Below are 22,628 nucleotides of genomic sequence, written 5' to 3' on the forward strand. Positions count from 1 at the left end.
TGAACCTAAAAAAATAGTCGACTCTTCTTTAACTTTAAAATTTTAATAGCTTAAAATTTTATCTTGTGGTTTTAGCCTGTCGTTCTAGTACAGAGGCTCTTTCTTGGATACTTACTTTTCTTCCAGCCTCCCTTGAAACAGGACATTCCTCTAGGCTGTGTCTCCACCCCTAGGAGAACCCTCCTGCGGGGCCAACCCCTGCAACCCCACAGGCTGGATTTGCCTACTTATGAGAGACTATTTCTTCGGCGGCCCATCTGCAGGGAGGGACATTTATCCTCAGATGCCCGACCCACAGTGGGCCCAGCTGCTCTGTGTAATGGCCGACCCACCAGCCCCAGAGGCCCCCGGGCTCTGCTTACCAGCTCCTGGATGCCTTCGCCGATGGCCTTGTGCCAGGTGCTGATAATGGCCTCTGAGTCGTGCTGGATCAGGTACTCTGAGCCATCTCGGCTCCGTAGCTGGAGAGACACAAGTCACTCAGTCATCTCTGGTTCCCTGGGTCTACCCCGGAGCAAGGCCTTAGCAGGGGGAGGGGCAGAGAAATGGTGGAGATGATCTGTCCTTGTCCCCAGGAACTGAAGGCATAATAGAGCAAGGGCCTCACCCTGGGGGCCGAGGCATTCCACTTTGGAATGCCTTATGCAGTAAGTGACAGCATATCTGTTACAGATGGGCAGACCAGGGGCCTCTCAAAACAACATCCATTCATATCTGAAAGTTTCATACAGAAGGAAAGGCTATATTGTACGTATACGTAGCAACAGATTTCACAAAACGTTCATCCTGTTGAATGCACAGGCAAGCTAAGCTGAGCTGCCCCAAACTAGCTGTTTTTGGAGGACTATTACTGAAGTTTCCTGTGGCTCTGGAGTGACAAGGAAGACTGGCTGTGAAAATTTGCCGGGCCCAACTACCTTGGCCATGATATAGAATCTGGGGCTGTCTCTTGAGAAAAATCCTAGAGGAGCCTGCAGGCCACCCCTGAATGGAGGGAGGATGGCCACCTGCGGCCAAGAAGCAGAAGCAGGGGGCTCCTCCGCTTCCGTTCAAGACTGTCAGCCTTTCCAACAGCTTGAATAACTTCCACGAGTACCATCTGCCTTCCAGTTCTTGCCAGAAAAGACAGCTCAGAAACATTTATTCAGAAGCTTTCATCAAAAGCCAAGTTAGAGGGATGACATTTATAGAGCACTGGTTGAAGGACATCCCTTTAGGTCAGGGAAGGGACATGCACAGCAAAGTGATGTTCTCCGGTCTGGCACCCGTGACAGACATTGCTAATTGGTCACAGCACTTGACGCTGCTAAACCTGGAGAAGGCTCCAGACGGACTGACTGAGCAGAGTAGCTCATGAGATCAAAATGGTTTTCCAAGCCTGCTCTGTGGATAACACTGGTTCTAGAACTGCACGAAGCTTGGTGAAGACTACATACTCAAGTGCCTTGCAGAACTGCATTTTCTGAGCTGAATGGTGAGGTTATGCTCGTGGCTTTTCTCATGTTACCTGAAGCAGCTAAACTAGAATGGAGCTCCACACTAAAAATTGCTTCGGGAGCTAAGGGTTAGGGGGAGCGCCTGGGTGGCTCAGTTGGTTAAGTGTCTGACTCTTGATCTCTGCTCAGGTCACGATCTCACAGTTTGTGAGTTCGAGCCCCGCGTCGGAGCTCTGTGCTGACAGCTCAGAGCCTGTGATTCTCTCTCTCCCTCTCCCTTTCCCTCTGCCTCTTCCCCACTCACACACATGTGCACGCTCTCTCTCTCTCTCCAAATAAATAAATTAAATTAAAAAAAAAAAAAAAAAGAGCCGGGGCGCCTGGGCGGCTCAGTCACTTGCACGTCCAACTTCAGCTCAGGTCATGATCTCGCGGTTCATGATTCGAGCCCTGCATCGGGCTTGCTGCTATCACCCTGTCAGCTCAGGGCCCACTTCAGATCCTCTGTCCCCACCCCCCCCCACACCTCTCCCCCACTCTCTCTCTCTTGAAAATTAAATAAAACATTAAAAAAAAGAGCAAAGGGTTAGGAAAGAGCTTTGATTTCCCTCAAAATTGGGGAAAGACCCCTCCCTCATCAATAAGAACTATGTAACTGATTTTTTTTTTTTTTTAGCAACAACCTAGCACCTGTACATCAGCTGCCTCCTGACCCCACACTCTCCACACTGACCCCTTCCTCTGACTTGTTGTGGCTGGTGCTGGCTTTTCAGTGGATTTTACCAGCTTACCACACGTGTTCTTGTGAGCTGCCTCAGAACTTTTGGGGACGGAGGTGAGGGTAAAGGTAGTTTCAAAGCAAGACCACATGTGGGCAGTGGAATGTGTGGTACCATAAGGGTCCTTGCCTGGGCCCCACGTGGCCTCTGCTTCCTGCTAGGGGAGCCTGGGAAACTGGGGACCCAGCTTATTCACTGAGGACCCAGTTCAGCTGGAAGCTGGGCTCTGATCAGCCAGAGCAGGTTCCCGGCCTGTTTAAGTGACTAGTGGGGGACAGGGAATCTCCTGTCTGGGATGAGGGCCGCCTTTCTAGGCATGAGTTTCATTCCACAGAGACCCCTGCTTCTCAACACCCTCTAGAGCCAAGAACTTGAACCCAGTTCCTGGAGAGGGAACTGCAGAATCCGTGATGCCAGAAACGCTGTGGGCGGATGCCCGGGGTGGGGGCAACTTTGGCTTTGAGCCCTGAGAATTCCAGTCCCACTCTTCCCAGGTCCCCCTTCTTGAGGCTTGCCTAATGAGGGTCTCAAGCCATCAGTAAGCCCCTTCTCCTTCTCCCAACCCCTATCACTCACCTCCAGCACATTCTTCCTGCTAGATTTGTCTTTGGGGGCCCAGGAGAGAGAGGCCCCCCTCAGATCCACTGTGTACTCAGGCGTGGAGAGCTTGGGAGGCTGCCTCTGTGGGAGAGGGGAGAAGGATTGGGGGGAGCACAGTTGCCAGGAGCCCTCAGCTCAGACAGGCCTGCCAGGGCTCCTGGCTCCAGGGACAGGATAGGGAAAGCGGGCCCAGGGGTTCCTAGAACCTAGGGATCCTGGACTGGCTGGTCCTTTGCTGCCTGCTCACCCAGGAGGAAAGGAGAAAGGAGCACAGCTCTCATCCCCAGGAGCAGGTGTGCCCAGTCCCCAGTCTGCCTGCCCACCAGGCTGGGGAGGCCACCCTCAAGGACTGCTCCCCATGCCCAGGGTGGCTGGAAGCACTTGTCGTGGGCTGAATCTGCTGTCATCACCCCTGCCAAGGCCCAGCTCCGCTGGCACTCATATTCCACTGTCTCAGACCTAGCCTTAGACAAGCCAGATCAGGTAAAGAGCCGCAGGAATCAGAAGCAGATGGGATGGTCCCTGTCCCGGGGCCTGGGCCTTACCAGGCCGCCTGCAGCTGAGGCCTTGGAGTCCTTGAAGAAAGTCAGGATGCCACCCTCCAGCACCGTCCAGGAGGCACTCCAGTGCTTCTTCCTAGGTGGGGGTGGGGAAGTGGGGGGTAGCCAAGCTTGCACTGGGCCCTGGGCTGAGGCCCCCTTCCACCCACAGGAGCGGGGCACAGAGCTTAAGAACACAGCTCAGCTTGGGGTACCCAACCGTGAGGTCTGGACTCCCAGTTCTAACACGTGGTGGCCAAGGGACCCTGGGGAAGTCACTATCTCTCAGTGCCTCAGTGTGTCCTCATGCGACCTCTTAGAAAGTTGCTATGAAGATTAACAAGAGCCTGGCATATGGAACTGACTCTTCATCTCGGGGCTGTGAGTTCGAGCCCCACATTTGCTGTAGAGATTGCTTATATAAATAAACTTAAAAAAAAAAAATAAAAGCCTCGATATGGGAGGTGCTCAGTAAATGTCATCTTAATTAAGGCCCGCCCTGCCCTAGTCTGAACGCAGACAGGCTCTCACCGGAGCCGCTTTCCTTTGTCCGCCGTCTTGGTGCGATGCAGCACACCGGCCTTGTCCAGGGTCTTGATCTTAGAAAGACAAGAGGAAAGAGGAGGGGGTTAAGGGGCTGAGCCACAGGGCAGGCAGAGGCTAGTCTCCCCAACAGCCGGCAACTCCTTCCAGGCGGGGCCTGAGTCATCACTGACCCCTTTCTGCTGCTGCTGCTGGTGGGGTGCCTGCTCCCACCCCAGCAGGAGAGATTCCCTCCCGGCTCCCAACCTCACCCAAACCTGGGCCCAGGATAACCCAGATCCAGGTTCATTCAGCTCAGGCTAGTGCTGGGGCCTATGGAGGTGACATGCCCGACCCTGCCCCAGGCCTCACGACCTCCAGGAAGCCCCGATTTCTTCTGCTAGGGCCTACATGCTCTTTCCTTTACCTTCTCCTCAGGGGGGCTGGCCTGGGCTGGGGTCTCACTGTTCTGGCTGGATTTGCAGATGCTTCGAGGGGCAGGGACAGGAACCTGGGGAGAAAGACAGTGTCAGGTATAATGCCCTCCCTTCTCCCCAGGACTCTCGCTTTCCCAGTTAGTTACCTGGGGCAGCTCCCACTGAACCGAGTCGTCATCTGGGTTGTAGAAGTAGGGCTTCCCGCTTTCGTCCTCCAGCCTCATCCACTGTGGGGAGAGGGATGGTCAGGGCTCCAAGCCCGGCTCATGGGAGGGGAGGAAAAGTTTCCCAATATAGCCCCCAGGAGTCCGGAGGGTCAGGTGCAGAAGACAGTGGGGGGGGGGGGGGGGCGCGGTTCTTGGAGCTTGCTCAGGAGCTGCAGTTCATGATGTTAAGGGGAGCTCCTGGTGAGGAAGAGCTGAAGAAGTGACCCAGGGGCTGTCTGCGCCCATCTGCCCGCTGCCCCTACCTGCTCCTGGGTGAAGTGGTTGGTGTAGAGCGTCTGCCCCTCGGGGCTCACGTGGCAAGACCAGCCGGGGGGCGTGGCCAAGGGAGAGGCGGACCGTGGCTCACTGAAAGAGCCCACGGGGGAATAGTCCTCCTCGGGGTAACTGGTCAGCGACTCGGGGTAGTCCGTCTCAGGGGTAGGGGGCTGCAGGGTACAGAAAACGGAGTCAGAGGGTCTCAGAGCCAGTACAGACCCCTGGCCCCGCCCCCTCAGGCCAGGCCACGTCCCCTCACCAGCAGTCTGGGGGCTGCGGGGAGCAGGAGGTGTGGTCTGAGACCCTCAGAGCTACTCCGCCCCGGCCCCGCCCCCTCCCTTATCCAGGGGTCCCTTAAAGCCCCTTAAAGCCACCCGCCCACCCCGGCCAGGCCCCGCCCCCTCCCTCGTTCTCGGGGGCTGTGGGCAGCAAAAGGCGGGGGCAGAGGCCCAAAGAGACCCCGCCCACCCGGGCCAGGCTCCGCCTCCTCACCCTCTGGTCCCTGGGGCTGAGCGGGCTCAGTCCCGGCTGCATCTCCAGGTCGTCCTCGGGCTCGTCGTCGGGCTCGTCCTCCCAGACGGCCTCGCCCGTCAGCGGGTTGTAGAAGAACACCCTGCGGCTCTCCTCATCCCAGTACTGGCCCCAGTCTGTCTCGAGGCTCTCGCGGCTGCCCACCGAGGTCGGGGAGGTGGCCGGGCTGGAGGCGCCCTCAGCAGCCTCGAAGGGCGACTCCCAAGTGGTCACGCCCGTGTCCGGGTTGTAGTAGTAGGGGCGCCCGGTGCCCGCGTCCGTGTGCGTCTCCCACGCCTGGGGGCGGGGGGCCGCGGTGGCGCCGGGCGAAGTGGCCGGAGGCTGCCGCTCTACGTTCGCGTACACGGGCTCCGAGGGGTCGTCCACCTGTGGGAGGAGGGAGGGGACGTGACCTTCAGGGCATCTCCGGAGTCAGTCCCGATTCGGCCACTTGCCATCTGGGTGACCTTTGGCAAGTCAGAGCACACCCCCTCCCCACCCTGCCGCGTCTGTTCCGCCGGCTGCCGGTCCGGAAATTGTAGTGAAGAGAGAATGAGGAAATATTCTTTTTTTTTTTTTAATGTTTTTATTTATTTTTGAAGGAGAGAGACCATGAGCGGGGGAGGAACAGAGAGAGGGGGAGACACAGAATCCGAAGCAGGCTCCAGGCTCCGAGCTGTCAGCACAGAGTCCCACGCGGGGCTCGAACTCACTAACCTGAGATCATGACCTGAGCCGAAGTCGGCCGCTTAACCGACTGAGCCACCCAGGCGCCCCAAGAATGAGGAAATATTCTTGAAAGTGCATTGTAAAGTATGCATTGTAAAGTATGAGGTGTCCCAGAGGCCTAGGGCAGTTACATTATTTATTAACAATAATAAAATATCGATAACTGAGTTCTCCCGGCTGTGCGCTCAGTGTGCACTAGACCCGGGCGGGGAGGAGAGCGCGAATCAACCGGTTGGGCAGGAATAGAGACGTGGCCTCAGACCCATTCCTTTTCCTCTCCCATTCAGGTCACACAGGGGCAGGGCCCTGCTGCATTCTACAGCCCCCACCCCTTCTTCCTTCCTGGCCCAGAAAGATCCGGGACTGGAATCAGTACTGCCTCTGGATCTGAGACTGGAACTTCCTGAATGTGGGTTTTGCAGTCCTCGGAACCAATTGCAGAGAAGGGAAAGAGCGGGGAGAGCCAGATGGGAGGGAGGAAGGAGGAGCAAAGAAAGGTGAGGCCCTCTTCCCCCTCCAAAGAAAAGTGAGGTGGGCTGGAAGCTCCCTTCACACAGAATGTAAGTCAGGGTATGCTTAACACCCTTACCGCTCTCTGCCACCTGCAGGGCAAAGTCTGTCCCACCTGCCTGCCTTCCGTCTGATTTCCTGCCATTCCTGGCCCTTTGCCTTGAACTTTACGCTCCAGTAGCCCTAGTATGCAGTTGCCGGAGGTCCCACCCTCTCTCCTGTGTCTTTTATCACAGCCTGCCTAGGCCCATCCCTGCCCCTTTCTCACCTGGAGGACTCAGGACTCAGCTCAGGTGTCAGGTTCAAGGCCCTTCCTGAGCTTCCTCTCGTGTGCCCACCACAGCCTAGCACCCTCAGCCCACCGGAGAGATAGATAGGCACATTATCAAACCCCAGGCTGCAGAGTAGCACGAGATTAATACTGTTTTCTAAGAACATATAATGCTATGAGGGAAATGCAGATTTCGACACGGTAAACAGCAGATAGTTCCAGTTATGTGTTTTCAGAAACCCTCCAAAATGCTAACAGAGGTTATCTCTGGGCAGTGTAATTATAGGGATTGGGTTTGTTTTTATTTGTTTCTTTAAACTTTTCTCTTTTCTTCTTTAAGCTTTTCTCAAAATTTAGTATAATAACCCCCCCCCACTCCTTTTCTAATCACAGAAGTTCCTCTGTTGCTGTGATGCCTTCACTGAACTGTAAACTCCCCAAGAGGGGAAGCAAGTCCTGTCAAGGTGGCTTCTCCCCAGGCCTTAGGTAGGTGCCTAAAAATCCATTCATTTGTCCCACGAAGGTTCACCTGTTCCATGCAGGCCCTGTCCTAGGCACTGGGAATGCAGCAGTGAACAAACGCAGTGAACAAACGGACCCAAATCCCTATTGAGCAGCTCGGGTAAATGGCCGGGGAGTGGGGAGGGAGCCAAGCAGGGTTCTGAGTGAAATGCACAGCACGTCAGGGATGATTACTGCTAACAAGGAGGAGATAGTGTTGCAGTCTGAGAGCACCCGGTGGCAGGTCCCAGGCACGGAGGGAGGAGGAAGAGTTGGATACATCAGTTTCTCACTCCTCTCCCTCACCCCAGAAGCCCTTGTGTGGCTGAGACAGGACCCTCCACCCCACTTCTCCTTTCGCTGTGCCCACTGCAGCCCTCCTGGGCAACCTGGATTCCACCCACACCCGCCCACTGACCCTCCCCACACACACAAAAGGCATCTTCCTATCACTGTACTTTCACTCCAGTCGGTCCCCCAGCCTAGAACATTCCCTGCCTACCCAAATCCTGCTCCTCTGCTGGTCCCCAGCTCCAAACATCCTGGAGAGCCGGGTTCCATTTACGGCCTGGTGGCGTTCTGCTCTGCTGGCCAGTTCATCGTCCACCCGTCTGCCTACCTCCTCTGACCCCAAAAGGCAGGAGGTTTTTGAGAGCAGGATCCAGGATGATGTAACCCTCCTCAGTCACCCTCTAGCAGGCAGCCCGCTGCCCTGAAGCACACAGCCGATCCACCAAGGATACTTACTGCTAGAGTACCCGGGTCAATTCCATGCTACATTTCACAGCAGACAACAAACACACATATCCGACACTACAGGAGAGACGGAAGTTAGCTTTGAGCAGGGACTTTCTGGGAATGAGGGCTTGGCACAGGAGCCAGGAGACTCCTTGGGAGGACTAGACGCACCTCCTGCCCACCCCAGCTGGGCCCACTGAGGCTGGAGGGTCATATGGGGGGTGGGTGAGCTAAGGAAGGAGCCAGGCTCTTTGGACTGGGGATTTCCACTGGCAGGCTGCTAGACTTGGCTGTGTGTCCTCGGGGAGTCCCAGGCTGGTCAGGTTGATGGGGATCTTGCACAAGGAACAGCCCTAGCAGGGAGAGGAGATACAGGGGTAGATGTGTAGGCCCCCAGCATGATAGGGCTGTCACAAGGAAGGGAAGATACAGAATCACCTTGTGGGGCTCTGGACTGCAGATCAGAGGCCTGGTGGGAGCAGAGGGCAGGGTTCCTTGGAAGGAAGCACATTCTAAGGATTGGGGCTGCTTCAGGGGGTAGTAAGGGGCCTTCACTGGAGGTGAGCAGTTAGGGGTACTGCAGCCCTGAGGCCCCTTCAAACTCTAGAACTCTCTGCAGAACCCTCACAGTGCTAAGATAGAGGCATTTTCCTCTCCTGGCAGAGCCACAGCCAGGATGAGACTGGAAGCCAGGTGGGGCCAGTCTCTCCGTGCCCTCTGGCCTTCAAGGGGAGGCTCGCCCAGGTTAGAGCAGGGCCCGGCGCCCCCCTGCCCACAGCTCCTGGAGGCCCAGACGACACCCCGTCGCAGCCCATCAACAGACCCTGACTAGGGCACCAACAGCTCTTGAGGCCCAGACCCCAATCATGACAGAGACACGTATGTTTTCCAAGTAGGAAAGGGGAAGTGATCTCCCACCTCAGGCCCAAGGACAGAGCTGAGAGGCGCCCTGGCTCTCACCACACCCAGCTGCCCGGCCCCCCAGCACCCCGTTTCCAGTTCCCTCCCCTCCCCGCAAACAGGTGGCAGGCCTGCCCCTCTTCCCCTCTTCCACCGATCACCCGATGACCTGACCGATCACCGGGTCTCAGCGCCCCTCCACAGCCCCTCTCAGACCGGCAAGGCCTTGGAAAAGGAAAGAGGCAAGAAGGGAGGAGTCCCCCCAAATCTGGGAGATGTCCTGCCCCCAAACCCAGCTCACCCAGCTCCTAACAGGCCAGACGCCCTCAGCCCTCCCCATCAGAGGCCGAGCTTGCCCCCAAACGCCAGGGTCCCCTACCTGTCCCCGCAGGGCCCGACTCTGCCTCCTGGTCAGCTTGGCAATCATGTCCACCATCCTGTCCCCACTGAGCTGCTGGGACAGAGCCCTGGGAAGGCTTCAGGGGTGGAGCCAAGGGGCACAACCCCAGGGCTGGCAAGGGGCAATGGGGAAATAAGAAGTTGCTTTGAGATGGCGGGAGGCTGAGCCTCCAGCCCATTTCCTGTCAGGGCTGCGGAAGTGCTAGCCTGAGACAGAGGCTGCCTGAGAAAGGGTGGGGTGGGGGAAAGGGGGTGGTGTCTCAGGTCTGGGGTATTTTTATGCATCCAGGGACACACCGGCCTTCCTGCGCTATGCTCTGATGACTGGCAAGTTCTGAGTCCCAGGCCAGATACAGCCGTGGGGCAGGGTGGCACCGGGACCACAGGTGGGGGAGGGGCAGGCTGTGCGGCTGGGAGCAGGCAGAGGGGGCGGTTGGGTGCTGGCGCCTGGGCTGGCATGGACAGGACGCGGAGTGGCCATCAGCTCCCCGCAGGCCCGGGGAGGATGTGATGGGGAAGAGGAAGCTTGTGTGTGTGTCGCGGGGTGAGCGGGGGACGTCTCAAAGAGGAAGGGGTCTGGGCAGATGTGGTATCCGAGCGAGAGCCAGTGTCTGGAGTCTTCCAGCCACACAGGGAACGGGAGGGATTTTGACCACACCACAGTCTACTCGCCTTGACTGCCTCCTCCAGCCTGGGCCACCGAGACGCATGTAGCTCCCCCACAATCCTACACCAACAGCTTCCCTGGGTCTCTCCTCTCTTCACCTCCCATCGGGTGTCCAAACCGCAGTCCTGCACCACGGGCGCAGCCTGTCCCTGGTGAGAAGCTGCCGACCCCCTCCAGGCCAAGGACCTCCTTGTCTTCCTGACACTCTCAGAGCGGCTCCGACACCCGAGGGTCTCCCCGCTGGCCGCCCAGCTCCCAGATCAGGCTCTGACCCCCACCTTCTATCCCGGATGCCAGACCCCTCATCTTCTGCTCTCCCATTTCAGTAACCCTCCTGCCCCCAGCCCTGGCCCTCTTTTCTCCCCTGCCCATGGCCCCCAGGCCACTCCTTCCCTGCACCTACCGCGGGCTCAGGACAGGGACGTCCAAGTGGAGCTAGGCGTGGTGTAGGCTTGGGGTGTGGGACATTTGGACGGACCACATCCACAGCAAGCCAGGGACCTAGGCCCTACCCTGCCCTCAAAGCTCTAGTATCACTCCCCTACCGTCCCTTGTGGGGCTCAGAAGCCTGGAACACCAGAGGCAGAGAGGCCTGGAGTCCTCCCACTTGTCACACATATGACCCATCCCACTGACCCCACCCTGAGGGACATGGTCCACACACACACACACACACACACACACACACACACAGGACAAGTCACCAAGAGGGACGGAGCCAGGCCCAGGAGATGGGAACAGCCTGTGTACATTCCAGAGTGGCCAGAAACTCTGAGCCGGCAGCAGGGAGGAGATGGGGCAGGAAAGGGGAGAGAGGAGGCAGGTGTGGGAACCCGGGCCCTCAGTGCTGCCCTGCTGTAGGGTTAGCAGGCAGGGTCTCCCTGGGGCAGGAACCAAGAGTGACAGCGTGGGAGACTGGCACCATAGAAAAGGCTGCCCACCTGCTGACCTTCCCCGGAAAGAAGCCTGGCCGCCATGTCTGGCGTCTCCCAGAGGGCTCTGGCCTCACACCATAGGGACTGAGCAAAACCCACACGGCTCTGGCCTGTTCTTCTCGGTCAGGGAGGTTGGCGCCTCAGGCCTTGGGTATGGGCTTCCCCAGGCGAGATGCGACCACAGCAGCTCCCCAGCGGGGTCCTCCTCCCTCAACCACACCCTCACGCCTCGCCTGGCCTCCAGAGGCACATGGTGGAGGAGGGGACAGAACAAGCCAGCTTCGCCTCGCCCCGTCTCTCCGGCCCTCCGTCCTCACCCCCGCCTTCTCTGCAAAACCCTCACCAGTGTTGGGGCACAAGCAGGTGCAACCAGAAAATCCTATCCGTTCTCTGGGGCCGGAGGCAAAAGAAATGCCTGCAAACCAGTGACTGGAGCCCGGGGTCTGGCTCAGGTGGCTGCGGAGGGGACAGGATCTCCTTTGCCGACTCCATGCCACCCGGGTGGAGGGAGAGTTGGGAATAAACTGTGATCTTTGCCTCAGTGAGGCAGTGAGATTAGCCAAGTGCACAGAACTGTCCTGGTGTCCCTCCCCCGAGCACGCCCTCTCCAGGACAGAGTCCAGGCCTCACCGTACCCACCCCTAGCCCTGAGTGACTCATCCAGCCGTGTGCAGTGGGAAAGCTGGGGGTCACCCCGTAGGCTCCTCAAGCCTCAGAATAGTGGGGAACCATACCTAGAGCTGCTCCCCCCACCCCGCCCCAGGGTCTGGTGTAACTGGTTTGGGCTGGGGCCTGGACGCGGGCTAAGGCCCACGTGAGGCTCAGTGTAATCTTATTGCTTGCCCTGTAGCCTGAAAGTCCAAACACAACAGGCCGAGGTGAGGGTCTTCTCTGGGGTTTGGGCCGGAAGCATCATTTGATTCAAAGGAAAAAAGAACAGAGCAGGATTCCAGAGACAGGGCTTCTTGTATAGGTTGTGCCTTAGCTTCTCTCTGGGCAGCCCCCTGAAACTCTGGGCCTCTGTTTCTTTACCCATAGAATGGGCTGTCATTCTCCACCCCCCCCCCCCAGTCCCCCCTTCCCTGCTCACAGGGTTGGGTTCTGTGAAAGGGCCAGGCAGGTCCCCTGAGGTTTCTACACCCAGTGGGGACGTGGGGGAGAAACCGGGCCTGAACCCCTGCTTTTCTGGCTCTGGGTTTCGACTGAGTGCCCTGAGCTCTGGACTCTGCCTGCAGCCTCTTGGCGACCTCATGGGGCTCGCTCCTCCTCGTTTGGCTCACTCCTCCAGGCAGGTGGGGCCTGGGGTGGAGTCCCTTTGCTGCTCACATGCCCTGTGCTCTGGGTGAGGCCTCCAGACACCCAGAAGGTCTCCTGCTGCTGGGCCAGGGGTCAGAAACGGTCCGTCGAGGAACCTGCCGGCCAGCAAAAGCTGTCATCGTGAGCCACGGGAGGAAAATGTGCCAGGGCCCCGTCCCCTCAGACGGATCTGCACCTGCACCCACCATTGCTCCTCACTTCCCCAGTGGAGGGACCAGGGTCCCCCGTCCACGCCGACCTCCCCAGCCTAGGCCCAGGGGACCCCATTGTCTCTCACTTGCTCAGAAGCTGCCTCTCCTCAGATCTCCAACTCCTCCCACCTGACTGCCTTTGGCCCTTTGGCCTTTCAACAAACTCAAGGCCTCTCCATCTTAAAAAGAGACAGCGCGCCCCTGGACCCAGCTCTCCCTGCCTTGTTTCCAGAACCCGCTTCTTGCCCGCGTGTGTGCACCTGCCATCCCGCTGTCCACGCACTCCGACGTCCAGCCCACTGCTCAGGTCTCCTACTACCTCCCCGATGACAAAGGTGGTCCTCCTTGGGCCTGACTCCCCTCCGGGACTTAGTCCTTACAACCCTCTCCCTCCTCGTCTGCCTCCTCAGCCTGGGGCCCAGGCTCCTCTTCCTCCGCCCATTTCCCTGATGCCTGCTCTCACCTTTCCTTCTCACTCTACTGTCCCCGGGGAAGCCCAACCAGCTCGGTTAACTTAACAACCCGCAACCCCGCCTCCAGGAGCGCAGACCCAACTGCCCCCCTGGGTGTCCTCGGTATGCCTCAAAAGCCGCATGTCCCAAACCAAGTTCACCTTCTTCCTCCTCCTTCTTCCCATCTTGGCATCATCTTGGTTGCTCAAGCAGAGACCTGGAGTCACTGAGCCAGGTGACCTGACCCGCCTAAGCCTTTCACACCTACCAGTCCCCAGGTAGCACAGGGATTAGAGGAACACCACCTCGAGGAAGCAAACATTCAGATCTAGAGTAGATGTCCTGCAGGGAATTGGTCTGGTCTCTGTGTCAGGGCTGGAAGAGAGGGACGGGACAGTCAAATGGAACGCATGGCCCTTGAGCCGATCCTGGTTCAAACAAACTGGCTGTGGGGCGCCTGGGTGGCTCAGTCGGTTGAGCGTCCGGCTTCGGCTCAGGTCATGATCTCGCAGTCTGTGAGTTCGAGCCCCGCGTCGGGCTCTGTGCTGACAGCTCGGAGCCTGGAGCCTGCTTCGGATTCTGTGTCTCCCTCTCTCTGCCCCTCCCCCACTCATGCTCTGTCTCTCTCTGTCTCAGAAATAAACATTAACAAAAAAAAAAAAAAAACTGTCTGTGAGAGATTTGTTTTAGGACAACGAAGGAGCTGTGAGTATGGCCTGGGTCTTAGATGATATGTAAGGAACTAATGTTAATTTTGTCAGATATAACAATGGTAATGGTATTGTGATTGTGGAGAAAAACATTTTTAAGAAATAGATGCTGAATTTTTTAGGGATGAGATGCGATAAAGTCTGGAATTTATTATTTCTTGGCACACACACACACAAAAGAACAAACTTGGCAAGGAGCAATCGTCAAATCTAGTAATGGGTATAATTACATTCGTTTTAATATTCTTTTTGCTTCTTTGCCTATTTGAAAATCTTCATAAGAAAAAGGGGAAAAGCATCTCCCTCAACCTTTTTTGCTATTGTGCGTTCTCAGTGTTACGACTTTATGAGGTGTTCCCTGTTTCTTACCCAGAAGGACTGGCCCTTCCAACTCTCCCCCTACCCTCGGTGGTAATTTCTCTCCCTTTATGATGCAGCTCCGGTGCCAGGAATTCTGGAAATACGGCAGCTTAAACATGTCCTGCTTCTCCCCTTTCTCCCCCGACTGCTACGCTCCATGAAGGGGCTGTGCCAGTTGGTGGGCAGGGCTGGCTGGCCCGGGAACCCGGGAGACCCCGGGGCAGACCAGGCCCACCATGGGCCCCCAGAGGGAAGGCAAGGTGACCCCCAGGAGCTGACAGGGAGCCAAACAGGTAAGCTAGGCACTCTCTGCCCACAAGGTTGGGGAGGCCGGGAAGGCAGGGGGGGAGCAGGGAGAGCTCCTGATGGTGTCTTAGCAGGGGCCTGCCCAGCCCCCAGAGACCATCACTCCTCCGCTCCAAGCTCCAAGGGCTCCACCCCAGCACTGCGAGCAAAGACCCATAAACCCCACTCCTCTGACAAGCCAGAGGCTGGAGAGAGGCAGAGCAAACACAACCCAACCCACCGCCTTAATATAGCGGGTCCGGACGGGACGGGACGTGCTAAAGACCGATCGCAAGTCATGGTGGGAAGAGGAACTTGTCAGTCAGAAGTGACAGGACAGCTGGATGGCCACCCAGAAGAAGATAATTAAAGGTGGGTCTACATCTTACTCTGTCCGCTCAAATATACCCCGGAGGATCCAAGATTTAGATGTAACAAGTGAAACCATTGGGGCGCCTGGGTGGCTCAGTGGGTTAGGATTCGGACTTCGGCTCAGGTCATGATCTCACAATTTGTGGGTTCAAACCCTGCGACGGGCTCTGTGCGGACATCTCGGAGCCTGGAGCCTGCTTTGGGTTCTGTGGCTCCCTCTCTCTCTGCTCCTCCCCCACTCACGCTGTCTCTCTCTGTCTCTCAAAAATAAAATAAAACATTAAAAAATTATTTTTTTTAAAAGTGAAACCATAAAAATACTCAAACAGGAAAACACGAGCAACATTCTATATTTAAAAAAGACTTTTGTAAAGGCATCTGGTTGGCTCGGTCGCTTAAGCATCTGACTCTTGGTTTCAGCTCAGGTCATGATCTCACAGTTAGTGGGTTTGAGCCTTGCATCAGGCTCTGTGCTGACAGCACGGAGCCTGCTTGGGATTCTTTCTCTGCCCCCCACCCCCCGCCCTCCCCCCGCCGGTCCTCTCTCTTTTTTTTTTTTTTTAAAGACCTTTGTTGGGGCGCCTGGGTGGCGCAGTCGGTTAAGGGTCCGACTTCAGCCAGGTCACGATCTCGCGGTCTGTGAGTTCGAGCCCCGCGTTGGGCTCTGGGCTGATGGCTCGGAGCCTGGAGCCTGTTTCCGATTCTGTGTCTCCCTCTCTCTCTGCCCCTCCCCCGTTCATGCTCTGTCTCTCTCTGTCCCAAAAATAAATAAACGTTGAAAAAAAAAATTAAAAAAAAAAAAAGACCTTTGTAACAGAGACTCAAAATCTAAAAGCCATAAAGCACATGATTTATACATTTGACCACATATATGTACTTTAAGTGGGGCGCCTGGGTGGCTCAGTCGGTTGAGCATCCGACTTTGGCCCAGGTCATGATCTCACAGTTTGTGGGTTCGAGCCCCGCGTCAGGCTCTGTGCTGACAGCTCGGAGCCTGGAGGCTGCTTCGGATTCTGTGCCTCGCTCTCTCTCTCTGCCCCAACCCACTCGCATTCTGTCTCTGTCTCTCTCAAAAATAAATAAACATTAAAAAAATTAAAGAAATAAATAAATGTACTTTAAGTAATTTGTGTGGCCAAAAAACAACATTAGCAAAGTCAAAAGACAATCTTAGGGAGATTACAACTGAGGCAAGAGATAAAGAGCTGTGTTCCCTAGTGTAGCAAAACCTAGAAACCAATAAGGAAAAGACCAACAACTCAGTAGAAAAAGGAGCACAGGATACGAACAGACGGTTCACAGAGAAAGAAAAACAAACAGTCCTTAAATCTATGTAAAGATGCTCACCCTCACTGCAAAGAGAAATGCAAATTTAAGCTATCTTAAGATCCTACATTTTGCTATCAGACTGGCAGAAAACAAAATTTTGATGCGACTTGGTTGGCAAGGCCGTGGGGAATCAGACCCTCGCATTTGTGCTGGTGGGAATGTATGAGCCCCACGGGAGGGGACGGCAACTTGGCAAAATATAACGACTACCCCCTGTTTACCCTTCGACCCAGCAAACCTACTTCTGGGATTTAGCCTCAATTTACCAGCATGTGTGTGAAAGATTATTTCTTCTAGCATCGTTCACAGTTGCAAAAGATGGGAAACCATGCAACTGCCCGTCAACAGTATCCTGGTTAAATATATTATGATACATCCCTAAGGTGGAAAACCTGCCCCGCTGGAAGGAAGGAGACTGACCCTCTCTGTGCACAATCTCCAAGATACACTGTCAAATCAAAAAGGCAAAAAATAAGCAAGTTATAGGATTGTGTGTATTGCATGCAACCTTTATGTGAGAGAGGCGGAAAATCAAGCAATCAAATGCATATTCTTACAAGTTTGTATTTGTCTGAAGAACCACTGAAAGAATAGAGAAAGGATTAATGAGCGTGGTGACTTCTGAGCTGATGGTGAACAGGGTATGGAAGCAGGGGTGAGAGAGAGAGAGGGAGAGAGCAGAGGAGGGGCACAGAGAGGAGAGAGAGAACCCCAAACAGGTTCAGTACTGTCAGCACAGAGCCCGAGGTGGGGCTCGAACTCACCAACTGTGAGATATGACCTGAGCCGAAATCAAGAGTTGGATGCCTAACAGATTGAGCCACCCAGGCGCCCCTTACTATATACTTTTTAACGTTGTTTTGATTTTTAAAAACCATGAAAGTATATTATCGGATTAAAAAAAAGAAAACCAAGGCTATCGGCAAGATAGAGGGGCTGGAAAACACAGTGACAACTTAAACAACAACAAAATAGAACTCTTAAGAAGATTCAAGTAAAGCCCAAAAGGAAAAAAAGACTACTTTAGAACTTAAAATATATCCCTGGACTATTCATTGGAGGCCAGGATAGTCACCCTCCAGACTCAAAGTAGTGGCCTGGAAGATAAAGCAGGAGAAATTGCTCGCAGCAAACGTACACAGAGACAGAAATGAAGGAGGCAAAGCTACAAAACTGGAGTTCCAGTCAAGACAGCTAACTTGCAAATAAAAGAAAAAGTCAAGGAAACGATAATCCTACAACAAATAGATTTCTCTAAGCTGAAAACAGACCCAAGGCTATCTGGAAGTGGACAGGGTTCCAGAAGGGAGTGCTGAGAAAAAGAATCCCCACTCTGCACACCCAAGGAGTGTTTGGTTAGGAACCCCAGGGAAGGGGGCCTGGGTGGCTCAGTCGGTTACGAATTCCGCTCAGGTCATGATCTCACGGCTTGTGAGTTCGAGCCCCGCTTCGGGCTCTGTGCTGCCAGCTCGCAGCCTGGAGCCCGCTGCTTCGGATTCTGTGTCTCCTCTCTCTGCCCCTCTCCCTAAAATAAACCATCAACTACTTTGTACCCATTGTCAAACAAAATGTGGAAAGGTTGCATTATCCCATCAAAAGACAGAGTCAGCTTGGGTTTCAAAATACAGTGACAGGATATATATAAAAATCCACTTAAAAACGTGATGATGTTGAGGGGCACCTGGCTGGCTCAGTCACCAGAGCACGTGACTCTTGATCTCAGGATTGTGAGTTCGAGCCCCATGTTGGGTGTAGAGATTACTTAAAAATAAAACCTTAAAAAAAAAAAAAAGGGTAATGTTGAAAATAAAGGGATACCGAGAGATATCACACGGGCAAAAAAGAAAATAGAATAAAATAGAGTGGCCATATTCATAAAAGAAAGGTGGAGTTTCAGGTTGAAAACACTACGCGGGATAAAGAGGGGCACCAGGTAACGACACAAGGGACAATCTGTGATGACAGAACAGTCAAAATCTGGGCGCTCCCAACAGTGTTGTAGTTAAATATAAAAAACAAAGCCTACTAAAAATACAAGAAGAACTTTATAGAGAAAATTTGAGTGGGAGATTTAATAAATCTCTAATGGAACTGGAGTAAAAGAATAAACAGAAAGAAGTATACAAAGGAAATGCAAGTTTGACTAATATAATCAATCAGCTTGGTTTGATACATAGGGGACCTTACATCCCTTAAATAAAAAATATACGATTTTTCCAGGTCTATGAAACTCTTAGAAAAGTCATTGACTTGGTCACAAAGAAACCCATAAATAAAATTAAAAGTGGAGATTTTACAAATCCAGTAAAAAAAACGAATGCTTTCCCAGTAAAATATAAAATGGCCCAAATTAGTGAGAACTGGTGGAAAACTTGAAAAGACCAAATCACGGTTGATGAGAAAAAAGTCTGCCACTGACAAAGCACCAGGTGCAGAGGGTTTCACGGGAGAGGCTGACTTGTGGAAACCTTTAGGATTCACCTGCCGTCTCCCTTCCTTGGCCAGGAGGCAATCCTAGAGAAATTTCTCTCTGGCTAGCGAGGTTCTGGGGAGGAGGGCTCCACACAGCATCCACACCACATCGTAACTGTCAGTTGGCTTGCCAAGGTCTCCTCCCAGACAGTAAACTACCTGAGGGCAGGGACCACGCCTTGTTTTTCTTTGCCTCTCACTGCCCAGTCCAGCACCTGCCATTTACTGAATCAATGACACGGCGAGTGAAAAGTTACCGTCTCACTGTCAGCGCACCGTGATGCCCTGGGTCTGTAAAACTCTCAGACACAGAACAAAGCAGAATGGATGGAAAGAAACCAAAATGCTAATAGTCATTAGATTGAAATTCCACCCCCCCCCCCCATTAGCCAAATATATGTAGGGATATTAAACTATTTCTATGATGGTGGGGGGGATAGTAATTTATAAATTCAGACAATTCCAGGAGCGCTCCAGTTGTGGAGATGAGGCAGGAAGGAGGCTGGGGGGGTGGGGATCTGGAGGCAGGCCCCCTTCTGGCACCTTTCTTGGTTCTTCCAGCTTCCTCTCTCAGGCCAAACTGGCCCAGCCCCCAGGACAGACACGGAAGCCTGGACGGAGACCCCTGCCCTGCTCACCTGATGCCTCATGGTGGATCTCCACCCAGGGGAAGGAGAGGACGCAGGGCGGCACCTATAGGAGTCCAGAGCCTGGACACAAGGGCCCTGCAGGCCTCACTGTGCCTAAGCAGGTGCTCTGGAAATCCCCGCGCACCACAGACCTTCCTCAATTTGGCAAGAGCGAGGGACAATCCTTGCAAGAACCCCTACGTCCCTCGGACCCCGTCCTGGCAGCCCTAATTCCCTCAACGCCAGCCAACATCAACTGTCCTCTGACACTCCAGTCTGGAACCCCGACCACGTTCTGATCAGCTGAGCCCAGGCCTGATGGGCTCTCCCATGCCGGGAACGGGGCACTGAGCAGCCATCGGGGTTGGCATTCATAACCAACCACCTGGTCCTTCCCACTACTGAACACAGCTCCAGGAAGGGTGGAGAAAATAGACGGAGAAAGAGGCCGGCTGCTGGGGCTCAGGAAGGAAGTGGGGAGGCAGGTGGGCCTGTCTCAGGAGACCCGGGGTGCTGAGGGGAACCAGAGACTGAGAGGTGAGGAATGGGGCCCAGGCTCAGGGGAGATCACCCAGGGGCCCCCCACGGGGCCCCAGGGGCTGACACGGGGCCTGCAGGGTGGGAGGTTGCCTTGGGAGTGGTGGGTGGCTGGGGAGGAGTACTGGTGGCCAGGAATGTGGGGTGAGGATGGGAGGGGGGCTACCCACGGAGCTGCTCTTTCATGGGTCAGGTCAGAAGCTGGGCAGTGGGGTTCCAGGGTCCGCCTGGGGCTGAAGGTGAGTCATGGGGAGGAAAGGTCAGCCCAGGGATGAAGAAACCAGCTGGGCCGCCTGGGGAGGTGAGAAAGACAGTGGCTGGGAGGAGGAAGGACTCCGGAGACCCTCCCCTTGGCCTCAGCTCCCCTGCTCTTACCAGCACCCCCCTTTCCAGAGGGCCCATGGCTGGTCCCCACCCAAAGGGGACCCAGGTGAGTTTGTCCGAGGCCTCAATCACAGCTGCCCCGGGCTGCCCTCAGAGTCTGTCCCACGGAGTGGGTGCCAGGCCTGGGATCCGGAGAGGAGGCAGGGGCGCCTCCGGGCGAGTCACCGGGCAGGTGAGTTTCAGCAGGGGTACAGGAGAAGACCAAGGAGGGGGGAGGTCAGGGAAGAAGGGGAGAGAGTGGGCAACTGCCACGGCCCGCCCCCGCCCCCTGTGCAACGATATGAATGGTCACTCACAGTTCTCTGAAGAGGACAGGGAGCCAGGGCCCCGGGGCTCCTTCCAGTCCAGGCCGCCTGCTCAGGTGGGGCACCGGCCAGGCCTCTTGCAGAGGCCCCGGCTGTAACTCTTTCCTCCCAGTGGCCAATGCCTGGGCAGCAGGGGCGGGCTCCAGTCCAGAGGGCTGGCCTGAGGCCCCGGGGCGGGGATGGTGACGGGGGATGGTGACTGCACCCAGAAATGGACTCAGCAGGGGAGGAGTCTCAGAGGCCCCTCCTCACCTGGCTTCCCCAGGCTCGAAAGCCCCTCCTCAGCGAGGGAGGGAGTCGAATAGAGGGGAACAGGCTGGCTACGGCCTGCAGGCCACCTGCCTGAGACTGAGCCTGGTAACTAGGGTGGGGTTCAGGGTCAGGAGGTACGGGAACTGACTCCCGCTCAGCCAACTCCCGCCTGGGTGACTTTCAGCCAGCCACTCAACTTCTCTGAACCTCTGCACTCTGGCACAGGGGGGCGCCCTTCCATGCAGGCCTGCCTTCAGAGCTGCTGGGAGTGGGAGCCTTTGAGTGAGAGCCCACGGGACCACTAGCCCCTGTGGCGCAGGATCACGTCATGCGCCACCACGCTTTGTGTCCCCAGTGTCCAGCGCTTTGACCAGCGCACTTTGACCATCCACCGGCGCGGGGTGGATGACAAGGCCGTGAAACGCCACACGGTGAGCGAGGAGGCTTCTCTCTTCTGAGGGTCCCCGCCTCTGCCAATTGTCCTACACCCATGCCACCCTCTCCCGTTGTCCAAGGCTCCCCGGTCCCCGATGAGCCTGACCCTGTGTCCCCTCCATCCTCACATCCTTGGCCCTTGCCTCAGAGGGAGTGGGTCCCTCCCCGTCTGCCCTGGGCATCACCCTCACACCTGTGTCCTGGGATCCTGTCTTGTCAACCAGCTCCTCTGGCTGCTGCCCACTCACTCAGATTTGGGGAGCCCCCCCTCGACCTCCACATGCCTCTGGCCACACGGCACCTCTCCCTTCCCTGCCATGCTTCTGAGCGGTCTCCACTCGGCCCTGCACCCTCATCTTCACCCTCTGACCTCTGCCTTCTGCTTTTGGTAACCCCTTGGCCAGCTCCTGATAAAGCGGCTGCTGACCTTGAGGTCACCACTTCCGATAAATGTTCGATGGCCTTTATCTAACTTCCCCTTCCTTCTGGACACCTCTCGGTGTCTGGACCAGCACTCTCCTGCGTCTCCTCCTTGTTCCCTGACTGTGTTTTCCACTTCCTCCTCTTCCCTCCCCTGGTCACCCAAATGTGGTGGGCCCAGGGCTGTGGTCCCCCGGTCCACATGCTCCCTCACCCCCCACATCTCCACACCACATGCCGGGCAGCTCCGGGACTCCTCCCACGCCTTCCCAGTGTCCCCGCCATAAACAGACCACTGTCTGCGCACACTGGGAGGCTGGGACTCATCCTGACTTCTCTCCCGCCCTCCTCAGCCCATCAGCCACCAGCTCCCTCGAAATCCACTTCCCGAACCTCTCCTGTCATCACCGCATGCCTGGGAGACCATGAAAGTCCTCTGCCACTCTTAAAGTTCCAGCCAAGGGGGTCCTTTCTGAACCCCACTCCCTTCTCTGCTGAGAGTCTCCCGGGAGCTGCACGGTGACGTCCGAATTCCTGGCGAGGGCCATGAGGCCCCGCCCCCCCAGGCGCCACCCACTCCCCACCAGAGCCCCAGCAGCGCAGGGTGGGGGCGGGGCTGAAAGGCCCCAGGGGTGCCCCATCTCACACCTGCACCCATGCCTGGGCACCGCAGTACACTGGGTGTCCTTTTCATCTCAGATGGCCTGGGCCATGCCGGCCTGAGGCATCTGTCCCCTCTTGCCAGGCTCCTGACCCAGATGGTGGCCCTCCAGGCCTGGGACTCTGCCTCACCAGATGCTTGGCAAATGCAAGGTCACCTCATGCTTAGTTAATGAGTGAATGAAGGGGAAAGGTAGGAGCTGCCTCTCCTGCCTCCTCCAAGAAGAAACAGGCAGGCTCACCATTCAGGAAATTCTTCCTCTAAATGCTGCCTTGAGTAACTAAAAGGAGAATGGGGTTTCCTTCCCAGGAGACAGGCAACTCCCCACGCCAGGAGTGTGTAGGGGCTGGGGTGTCAGGGAGGCCCACAGCTGACACTGGAATAAAGCAGGGTCACAGGAAGTGTGAGATCATACCCATTACACGGGGAGGAAACCAGACCAGAGATACTAAGCCTCCTGTTGAGGCCATACAGTGCATTCATTAGGGCCAGAAGTGGGACCGGGCACAGCATTTCCACCAATACCCGGGTCTCTGGCAGACGCCCCAGTTCTTCCCTGCGC

The 22,628-nt window shown here is 55.8% G+C and overlaps 1 protein-coding gene across 4 annotated transcripts in view; it reads right to left on the reverse strand.

Annotated features, from left to right (window-relative positions):
• Positions 1-22,628, reverse strand: part of ARHGAP27 (Rho GTPase activating protein 27) — a 28,632-nt gene that overhangs the window by 3,685 nt on the left and 2,319 nt on the right. For 2 of the 4 annotated variants that reach the window (XM_023243891.2, XM_023243890.2), the window contains exons 2-9: positions 5,288-5,692; positions 4,783-4,965; positions 4,460-4,540; positions 4,304-4,387; positions 3,886-3,953; positions 3,361-3,451; positions 2,792-2,896; positions 363-461 (exon numbers count right to left, since the gene is read on the reverse strand). In XM_023243891.2, the coding sequence (XP_023099659.2) occupies positions 363-461; positions 2,792-2,896; positions 3,361-3,451; positions 3,886-3,953; positions 4,304-4,387; positions 4,460-4,540; positions 4,783-4,965; positions 5,288-5,692 (1,116 nt within the window). Of the gene's footprint in view, positions 1-362; positions 462-2,791; positions 2,897-3,360; positions 3,452-3,885; positions 3,954-4,303; positions 4,388-4,459; positions 4,541-4,782; positions 4,966-5,287; positions 5,693-9,333; positions 11,689-20,289; positions 20,491-22,628 lie in introns of those variants that run through there. The other 2 variants (XM_023243893.2, XM_023243892.2) reach the window with 2 other exon arrangements.

This window comes from Felis catus, chromosome E1 (genome assembly GCF_018350175.1).
Source record: "Felis catus isolate Fca126 chromosome E1, F.catus_Fca126_mat1.0, whole genome shotgun sequence".
Lineage (NCBI taxonomy): Eukaryota > Metazoa > Chordata > Mammalia > Carnivora > Felidae > Felis > Felis catus.